Source organism: Hemiscyllium ocellatum, chromosome 36 (assembly GCF_020745735.1).
Source record: "Hemiscyllium ocellatum isolate sHemOce1 chromosome 36, sHemOce1.pat.X.cur, whole genome shotgun sequence".
Classification (NCBI taxonomy): domain Eukaryota; kingdom Metazoa; phylum Chordata; class Chondrichthyes; order Orectolobiformes; family Hemiscylliidae; genus Hemiscyllium; species Hemiscyllium ocellatum.
This window is the reverse complement of record NC_083436.1, coordinates 44,013,050-44,023,287: the sequence shown is the minus strand read 5'-3', so window position 1 is coordinate 44,023,287 and position 10,238 is coordinate 44,013,050. Positions and strand designations below refer to the sequence as shown.

Below are 10,238 nucleotides of genomic sequence, written 5' to 3'. Positions count from 1 at the left end.
GGGTCTCTCCCTCGCTCTCTCTCTCTCTCTCTCTCTCTCTCTCTCTCTCTCTCTCCTTCCCCCTCCGACTCTCTCTCTCTCTTTCTCTCTCTCTTCTCTCTCTCTCTTCTCTCTCTCTCCCCCTCCCCCTCCCCCTCTCACTCTGTACCTTTTTCAGAGATTTTTCTTTAAAACCTCAGGAGTTCAGCCTATGGTCTGCTATCTTGGCATCACCATGTAGCTTAGTGATTGTTGATGAAGCTACAAACACACTGGAAGGTGTTCACTATGATACTGGCGCTATCTCAATGTAACATTTGTCATAATTGCATCATTTAAGAAATACACGCTTGAAGCTCTAACCAAAATAACATCACAGCTTAGAGTTTCTGATTCCCACTTTGCTGTCACTGCCCTTGTAAGGTTCTGCCCCTCCTTCAAGACTATCCCACCAGAGGGACTGTTCTCTCTTCCTTCCTTGTTTTCTCTGTCTTGCACTTGTTCTTTTTTCTTTCATGTTTTTTTTCTCTCTGAAGCGCTATCTCGCTCTTCTTTTCTCTGTTGTATTGTTTTTTTTCTTTCGCACTCTCTTTCTCTCATGCACTCTTCCTCTCTTTTGCTTTCACGTTCTTGGTCTCTCCCCTCCTCTTTTTTCCTTTATTTCTCTCGCATTCGCTTTCTTTCTGTCATGCACTCTTATTTTCTCTCATTCTCTTTTTTTTCCCTCTTGTGTACTGTTCCTGTCTTTTGTGCTCTCATGTTCTCTCTCTCCCCTTTTCTATCTTTTTATTCTCTCATGCACTCTCTCTCCTTTTTCTCTCTTTTTTTATTAAATTATGATTAGATTCTTCTCTGGCACTCTCTCTGTCTCTGTCACGCTCTCTCATATATTTTCCTCCACCATGTTGGCTCCTTAAGTCATCTTGAGCCTATTAGCTCCAGACACACCACCTCTCATCGCTGTTCACCTTGTTGTTCCCTGTCTCCCTCTTTGTAACTCTGTTGACCACTCCCTGTGGGAGACTGTTCCACAATTTCACTGCTGCCTGGGGAAGGGGTTTCTCTTGAATTCCCAAGTGGATTTATTTGGGATTGCTGTTTACTACTATGGTCCGCTCCCCAAGTGGAAACCTTTCCATCTTCCCTGTTCTGGATTTGCAGTCCTCTGCCAGTTCACGCTCAGTCTTCCCGTTTGTGGGGAATGAGTCCCAGCCTCGCCTGTTTTCCATGTGGGTCAAGACCACCTCACGTTTGCTCTTGTCCCTGGAGTCTTTGTTATACCTTTCCCAGTTTTCCATGTTGCTTTTAGGAACACAAAGATCCCAGCTCTGTATTCTGCAAGATGCTGCGCACTCAGTGTCTCTGAACCTGTTTCAATACCGAGATGTGACCAACTGCAGAGACATGATTTTGCTGTTAATTTGGGTGCATCCAGCTGTAATTTTTCACTGGTGGTTTTGATCTACTTTTCCGTTCAAAGTATGTCAAATGCATTCTGCATTGCTGAAATGTAACGCCTCTCCAGTGAACCCTGCCTGCGAGTTATGCTTGGGAGATTTTCAAGTATTTCTGCACTTCTCATTTTAGCTTTTTAAAAGAGATTGGCAGTTTTAAATTTAACCCCCTCACTCAGGCTGAGATTGCCACTTATCAGAGGAAAATCTTTGACAGTTAAACCACATCTAAATACAGACCATCACCTGTTGTACAAACTGCTAACTGTTCTGCATACTGCCCTAGGATTCTGTTAACTGCATCCCGCTGTGATCTTTAATGTTTGCAGTTAATTAGGGAAGGTTAATACTCAAACCAGTTATGTTTAGCCTTGCATGAGCAGAGAGAAAATTTGACTGAACAAATTCAGTTTTATCTCCAATTCAAAAAGAGAGACAAAAAGGAAAATGCAATATCGAATGAATTCTGCTAAGAATTCGAGAGAAATGTTTTTACGCAGACCAATGAGAATGTGGAATTTGATACGACTGGGGCTGCTTGAGGTGATTAGGGTGGATTATTTGGGAAGGAAGCTGGAGAAATGAAGTTATATTGGTTATGGAAGAACAAGGCATGGACTATTTTCCAAGTGGGCAAAGGCTTCAGAAATGGGCGGCACGGTGGCACAGTGGTTAGCACTGCTGCCTCATAGCGCCTGGGACCTGGGTTCAATTCCCGCCTCAGGCGACTGACTGTGTGGAGTTTGCACATTCTCCCCGTGTCTGCGTGGGTTTCCTCCGGGTGCTCCGGTTTCCTCCCACAGTCCAAAGATGTGCGGGTCAGGTGAATTGGCCATGCTAAATTGCCCATAGTGTTAGGTTAGGGTCAAATGTAGGGGTATGGGTGGGTTGCGCTTCGGCGGGTCGGCGTGGACTTGTTGGGCCGAAGGGCCTGTTTCCACACTGTAAGTAATCTAATCTAAAAAAAATCTGAAGCACAAAGGGACTTGGGGGTGGGGGCGGGGATTGAGTTCAGGATTCTCTTCAGGTTAACAGGCAGGTTCAGAAAGCAAATGCAATATTAGCATTCATGTCAAGAGCACCAGAATACAAGGGTGGGGATGTACCGCTGAGGCTGTATCAGGCACTGGTTAGACTGCATTTGGAATATTGTGAGCAGTTTTGGGTCGTGTATCTAAGGAAGGACGTGCTCGTGTTGGAGGGTGTCTAGAGGGGGTTTACAAGAATGATCCCAGGGGTGAAGGGCTTGTTGTAAGAGCAGGGGTTGAGGACCCTGGATCTGTACTTAATGGAGTTTTAGAAGGATGGGGATATCTAATTGAAACTGACAGAATCCTGAGAGGCCTGGAGAAAGTGGACATGCAGAAGGATTTCCACTGGCGAGGACCTGAGGGGACAGCCTCAGAGTGAAGGGAGAATCTTTTAGAACTGAGATGAGGAGGAATTTCTTGAGCCAGAGTAGGGTGATTGTGTGGAACTCATTGTCACAGAGGGCAATGAATGCCAAGTCATTGAGTGTGTTTAAGACAGACAGGTTCTTGTTTAGTAGGGGTTCAAGGGTAACAAGGAGAAAGCAGGAGAATGGGGATGAGAAACGTATCAGCCATGATTTGAATGTTAGAATAGACTCAATGAGCCAAAAGGCCTAATTCTGCTCGCATATCATCTGGTCTTATGGCCAGCAGGATCGATTTGCAAATTGAACAAGGGATTGATTAATGCTACAAGACAAGAAGTGGCTGTTTAACCAGTAAATCCCTATCTGTGCTTTCCTGGACAGGACTGTAACAGTGCCATATAAATGCAAGTTTTGTTGTTGTAAATGTTTGCAGTGAAAGCAATCCTTTTGATCAAACAGTAAGTATTAATTTTGAAGCTCTAATTATCGTGGCAACAGTCCCTTGGAAACACATGATGTCAGCAGAGTTTAGAACCTACCAGAACGCTCCTGTTTTTCCAGGCATTTTGGAACAAAGACTTCAGAGTGGGTGGATGAAATGGATTAAAACAATCTGAGGTTTTAAAAACCCAGGATTTGGAGATAAGGTTTAATTGTGTTTCCAGATAATGATGAGGGAGTCACAGCTCCATAAATAAAGGAGAGACTTTAGGGTCACTAAGCAGAGGTAACAGATTGCTAAAGGGCCCTAGCCAAGCTGCTTTTTTAATGCAGTGAGTTGTGGTGATGGTGGTCTCGAATTTGGCGTCTGAGAGGGCGATGGAAACAGGTTTCTTCTCAATGTAGTTAACATGAGAAGGTGCATGTTGCTGACTGAGCCAAGCTTTGTTTCCTGTGCATAATTGCCCCTGGAGGAGGTGATGATGAACTACCTTCCTGAACCGCATCCTGACTTGGAAATATATCACCGTTCCTTCACTGTCACTGGGTCAGAATCCTGGAATTCCCTCCCTAAGAGCATTGTGGGTCAACCCACAGCACATGGACTGCAGCGGTTCAAGAAGGCAGCTCACCCCCACCTTGTCAAGGGGGCAACTAGGGATGGGGTGATAAATACTGGCCCAGGTGGTGATACCCACATGCAATAAATGCACACGCAATGTCAATGAATCTGCTTCCACTGCCCCTTTAGACAGCAAATTCCAAATGACAGCAGCACACTGTTCTTAACAACAAATAAACTGGATTTGACTATGGGCAGTGGGGAAAGTGGGAGTACTTTGGACATCACCTTCCAGGAACTGTCACAGGCATTGTGGGCCGAATGGCCTCCTGTGCTACATATTTCAGAATGGAGGGCAGCTGACCCATAGCATGGAACATTTATGTAATTCTTTCTTGCGTCTATAAGTAAATCCTTTAATGGTGAAATATCGGAAGCCTCTGAATGATCCACTGTGCACAGCCCTCGTTCTAGTTGAGGGTAGACTCACTCAGGTAGCTGGTGCGGGTTGTTGTTTGAGCTGGGGTCAAGGCGCTTGTGTTTGTACCTTGGATGATGGCAGCTACTGGATATGAGTCGGAACCCACAGGGACATGACGGCTGATCGAACTGGCTCTGTCTCCGCAACAACCAGAAATGTTAATTTGAACCAGTTTGGTCTTGGGAGCAAGAGGAGTCCATTCACCCCCTCAGACCTGTTCTGGCATTCATCTATGTCCTGATCAAATTACAGGAGAAGGCCATTCAGCCCGTTGTGTCCACGCTGTCTCTCTGAGTGTTACTCGTTGCCATTCTCCTGCATTTAACTCAGCGCTGTTCCATTTATAGATAACACTCTGACTCTAATGAATGGGTCACTTGAAGGTGCCAGTATTCTGTCTCCTCACTCCACTTCTATCCCTCAGTTTGTGATCAAGCAGGTTGTGTCATGTTTCTTTCTGCCCTCCGTTGCTGGGAAATATTGCTTAAAAAGTTGTGGGTCCCTGTTTCCTCGCCTTTTTTATTGGTGAGAAAAGAATCCATGGTTTTGAACCAGTGTTCATCTCTTACAGCTTTCAGTGTTTCTACCTTTTCCCTCGATTCGATGTTGCTCACTGGTCTTTATAATGTTGCAGTCTTTCTGATGGAGACCTACCTGCCAGAGTTTGGGGGAAACCTGAATTAACTGAGGGATCGGGCAAGTCTCCTTCCAGCAGAGACAGTGAGAAGAAATTAGAATTAGGCCCTTCAGCCCAACAATCGACTCTCTGAGGAGTAACCCACCCAGATCCATTCCCCCTACCCTATTATCTTATATTTACCCCTGACTAATGCACCTAACCTATACATCCCTGAACACTATGGGCAAATTAGCATGGCTAGTTCACCTAACCTTTGGACTGTGGGAGGAAATCGGAGCACTCGAAGGAACCCATGCAGACACGGGGAGAATGTGCAAACTCCACACAGTCGCCTGAGGTGGGAATTGAACCCGGGTTCCTGGTGTTATGAGGCAGCAGTGCTAACCACTGAGCCACGGTTCCGTCCATTAAATGTCTTCTGTTTGTGAGTTGTGAATCCTGTCCTCCCCACAGGGTGTGGAAGCTTCATCCTTGAATATGTTGAAGGATGAGGTCAGCAGGATTTGGTCCCTGAGGGAACCAAGGGTTAAGGGTGTTGTATGAAGTAACAATTCTGAAGGGGTCAATCCTGCCTTCAACATCAAGCTCCACCCAATCCGATGACATCATAAGGCAACGCCAGTCATTGGGTCCCAAAGCGGTTAGATATGTGTGTTAGTTCTTAGTCTTTGTTACAGTGTCTCCCTTAATAAGGTAAGTTGTTTGTGTGTCTATGTTCATCTTACGGTTTTTGATGAATGAAAAAAATTGCAGCTCTGAAACAAAATAGACAATCGACCTTTTAGAAATGTCTGTGTTACCAACATACGAACAGTGTAGGCCACTCATTACTGTGCACCTCTTCCACCTCCACCTTTAACCTGCAAAGTGTGGGCATCACTAGCTGGACATCATCAGCATTCTTTGCCCCTTGAAGGTGGGGTTAAGCTGCCTTCTTAGTCCATGTGCTGTAGGTAGACCCACAATATCCTTAGGGAAAGAATTCCAATATTTCAACCCAGTGACACTGAAGAAACTGTGATATATTGGCAAGTCAGGATGATGAGTGGTTTGGAGGGGAACTTGCAGGGGGTGGTGTTCTCATTTATCTGTGGCCCTCCTCCTCCTAGATGGTATTGGCTGTGATTTGGAAGGTTCTGTCTGAGGATCTTTGGTGAGTTTCTGCAGAGCATCCTGTAGACAGCCCACACTGCTGCTAGTGAGTGTCTGTGGACGGAATCGGTTCAAAGGTGATTGAATGCTGTTGTCTGATGGAGTGGAGCCAATCTGATGGGATTTGAGATTGAGTGATAAAGACAACCTGAACCTTTGGCTAACTCCGAGAGCTGTTGTAACGGATGTGCACATAGCAGTCAGGAACTGAAGTAATTTGTTCTCCACAAAACAATACCTTCATGAAAATGAAGTAAGAGGTCAGAGCTTATGGCCATGTTGACATGAATTGGAGGAAAAGTATTGTATTTCAAACAGGTGCTACAGATGCTGGAGTCTGAAATGGGAACATGACCAGGAGGAAATGAAGCAGCCAGTATCATGATAATAATCCTGAACCCCAGGTTAAGGTTCTGAGGATTTGGGTTCAAATCTCAGAAATGTAACAATTTACTTCATTAAATTCTGGAACACAAAATTAACATATTGTATAAGGACCCACCTGAGTCATCAACGTCCTGTCTAGGGAAGGGAATCTGTCATCCTTACCTGGTCAGGCCTACATGTGATTCTGACAGCGCAGCGCCCCCTCAGCGCTGGCCCTCTGACAGCACAGCACTCCCCCTGCGCTGACCCTCAGGCGGGGCGGCGCTCCCCCTGCGCTGACTCATGGACGTTGGTGTTGATTAGTGTTTCCTGGTCTGTGGAGTGGAGCTTCCATCTATGAGCTGTGATTGAGGTAAATAGTGTTGATATATTTAAGGGGAGACTTGTTAAACAGCGATAGAGTCGGGGTTGTGGTGTGAGGGTGCTGCTGGTGTGAAGTCTCTGGAGTGGAATCCTATCTGACCCAAAACATTACCTCTGTTCCTCTCCACTGCTGCCAGACTTGCTGAGTTTCTCTGGCATTCTGTGTGTTTATTTCAGATCTCCAGTGTCCGCTTTCACTTAGAGTTTACGTGAGTATGATTGTGCTTTCATGAATGTAAGTGTCTAGTTTTTCTAGGTTAATGTTTGTTGTTATCTTCTGCCTTGTGTGAATGTTTAATGTACTTTTAAAAATCATCTGTTTTCAGACCCCAAAGATCCCATTGCGATTGAACGGTTGAACTTGATGAACATGGCAAAACTCAGCATCAAGGGTCTCATTGAATCGGCGTTAAACCTGGGACGGTCGCTGGATTCTGACTACGCCCCTCTGCAGCAGTTCTTTGTGGTGATGGAACACTGCCTGAAACATGGCCTTAAAGGTGAGTAACTCCAGTCCACACACAGCTTGCCTTGTCTTTGGGGAGACATTCTCCCTTTCAGTAAGTCGTACCTCAAACCTAAGCTCCATTTTACAAACAGTACACGTGAATGCGTTGATGGGGGAATGTTGTTTGAGAGGCTTGTTTAGTTGGAGTCTTTATACCTTAGAAAGAGAACATTTAGCCCATCAGGGTCTGTCTTGCTCTCTGTTGAGCAAATTCTTCACATTCACTACTTTATCTTCCTGAGCCCCACGCATTCACTTCCCGCTGGTGTCTTCCATCTCCTCCATGTCTACCTCGTGGGCACCCAGGTCTTGTCATGTAGAGATAAAAATACTCATCCTCTCAGCCCCTTCCATCGCTGCCAGAACCTTAGCTTTGTGTCACCTGGTCCTTCCGTTAATGGGGAACTGGTTTGCTTTATCTACACTTGGCCTGATATTTCAAACCTCTCTCCGATTTTCCCCCCCAGTCCCCTTTCTCTCTAGCTGAGGGAGGAGTGGGGGATGGTTGGGCAGCTTAGTGCAGTGGGGGTTTCTAGTCTGGGGGTGTGGTGCTTGATCATAACAATCGCTGGTTCCCTTTCTTGCAGCTGCTCCTGTCCTTGGGAGGCTGTAGTACCCTCAGCAGGGACGCTGGCTTCTGTTCAGTCCCCATTGCACCCAGCTCCAGCTCCCTTTGACAGCAGGAACCTCCTCCCTACGCCTTCCCTCATCTCACTAGTCAGGAAGGGGAGGAGGGAGAAATTGTGGTTGAACAGCGAGACCGAGTGGTGCAGCTACATAGTTCTTTGAAAGTGGCAGGTAGACAGGGTGGTGGAAAAGGCATATGGTACATTTGCCTTCATCTGTCAGTGCATTGAGTACAGGAGTTAGGAGGTGATGTTACGGCTGTACAGGGCATTGGCTAGGCCACTTTTTGAATATTGTTTGCAATTCTGGTCTCCCTGCTGTAGGAAGATGTCGTGGAACTTGAAAGGGTTCGGAAAAGATTGACAAGGATGTTGTCAGGGTTGGAGGGTTAGAAGGGGAGACTGAATAGGCTGGGATGTTTTTCCCAGAGCGTCAGAGACTGATGGGTGACCTTTTGAGGTTTATAGACTCCCATTCCTAGGTGTGATGACAGGAAGAACACAGCAGTGAATGCACTACAAGAATGTACAGAAAGACGGCACACACTGACCAGATCCTGGATTACAGCAGCTAGCACCCGAACGCACACAAGGGAAGCTGCATAAGAGGGCTACAACACACTGCAGCACACCCGATCTACAAAAAGAAGAAGAACACCTCTACAGAATCTTCGCAAAGAACAGATATCCCCACAACCTCATCCGCAGATCCCTAACATACACCACGACAAGATCGTGCCATGACCTGACTCACTAGCCATGCCATCTTACATAAGAAATGTCTCAGAACTGCTCCAGACCTCTCTGTCCACTGGGATTCGTGACAGCCCATAATCTGACAGCCCCGCTCCGACAATAACTCACCAGGACAGAGACCTGATACCCATAACGTGCAAGACTGATGTAATTTACAAGACTCCATGCAAAGACTGCACAAAACACTATCTAAGACAAACAGCAGACAACTAGTAATCCGCATCCATGAACACCAACTAACCACTAAACACCATGACCAGCTGTCCCCAGTAGCCCCACACACAGATGACACGGACCACAAATTTGACTGGGACAACACAATGATCATAGGACAAGCTAAACAGAGGACAGCCAGAGAATTTCTAGAAGCATGGCACTCATCCACAGACTCCATCAACAAACACATAGACCTAGACCCAATATACTGGTCTCTACAAGAGCAACTAGAGCTGGAAGCAGCAGGAACGGAAACCAGTAAATTCCAGAAGATACAGTGCAACAGCGCTTCACAAGGGGCTTCAAAGCACCGAAGATGTCTCCTGGACAGGGGACAAAACGCCTGCAAATCAAATTCCCAGCTCGGCGAAAATAACCACAACCACGAGAGAGGTTTATAAAATCATCAGGGACATACATAAGCTGAACTGCCAAGGTCATTTTCTTCCATTTGGGGGCGTCCAAAACCAGTGGGCATAGCTTTAAGGTGAGAGGGGAAAGATATCAAAGGAACCTGAAGGGCATTGTTTTCACACACATGGTGGTGTGTGCTTTAACCGAGCAGCTGGAGGGAGTACCACAGGCTGGTATAGTTACAGCATTTTACAAATATTTGGATGTGTACATGGATAGGAAGAGGTTAGAGTCAAACAGGGGATCCAATGGCCTAGCAGTACGATTGCTGGATTGTTAATCCAGAGACCCAGGGAATGTTCTGGGGGGACAGATTCAAATCCTGTCGTGAGATGGTGGAGTTTCAATTCAATAAAAATCTGGAAAAAGAGTGTAACCATGACCATGGATTCCAGCAATCCATTGTTGATTGTTGGAAAACCCCATCTGGTTCACTATCCTTCAGGGAAGGAACCTGCCATCCTTACCTGGTCTGGCCTACATGTGACTCCAGACCCACAGCAATATGGCTGATGGGTAATAAATGCTGGCTCAACCAGCGACACCCTCATCCCTGTGAATAAATAAAGAAGATTTTAAAAAAACACCAGTGAATGTGGCTAGTTCAGTTCAGGAAACCTGGTCAGCATGGAGATGTTGGGCTGAAGAGTCTGTTTCCATGCTGGGCCCAGGGGGATCTAGAAGGAATGGGTGAGGATGGATACTGCACAAAGCTAGTTTGGAGTCTCTAATGTGTTTGACGAAATATACATCAGCTATACAGCATTGTGATTATTAATGAAAGAACCTTTGAATAGTGCAACTCCTGTGTGAGCAGGGTAGTTCAGGTCTGGACTGGGTGAGCTGGGATTCTCACTGCT

General features: G+C 46.1%; 1 protein-coding gene across 7 annotated transcripts in view; it reads left to right on the top strand.

Moving 5' to 3' along the window:
• Positions 1 to 10,238, top strand: part of rufy3 (RUN and FYVE domain containing 3) — a 69,827-nt gene that overhangs the window by 16,209 nt on the left and 43,380 nt on the right. For all 7 annotated transcript variants that reach the window (XM_060851779.1, XM_060851778.1, XM_060851782.1 and 4 more), the window contains one exon: positions 7,185 to 7,358. In XM_060851779.1, coding sequence (XP_060707762.1) covers positions 7,185 to 7,358 — 174 coding nt within the window. The remainder of the gene's footprint in view (positions 1 to 7,184; positions 7,359 to 10,238) is intronic.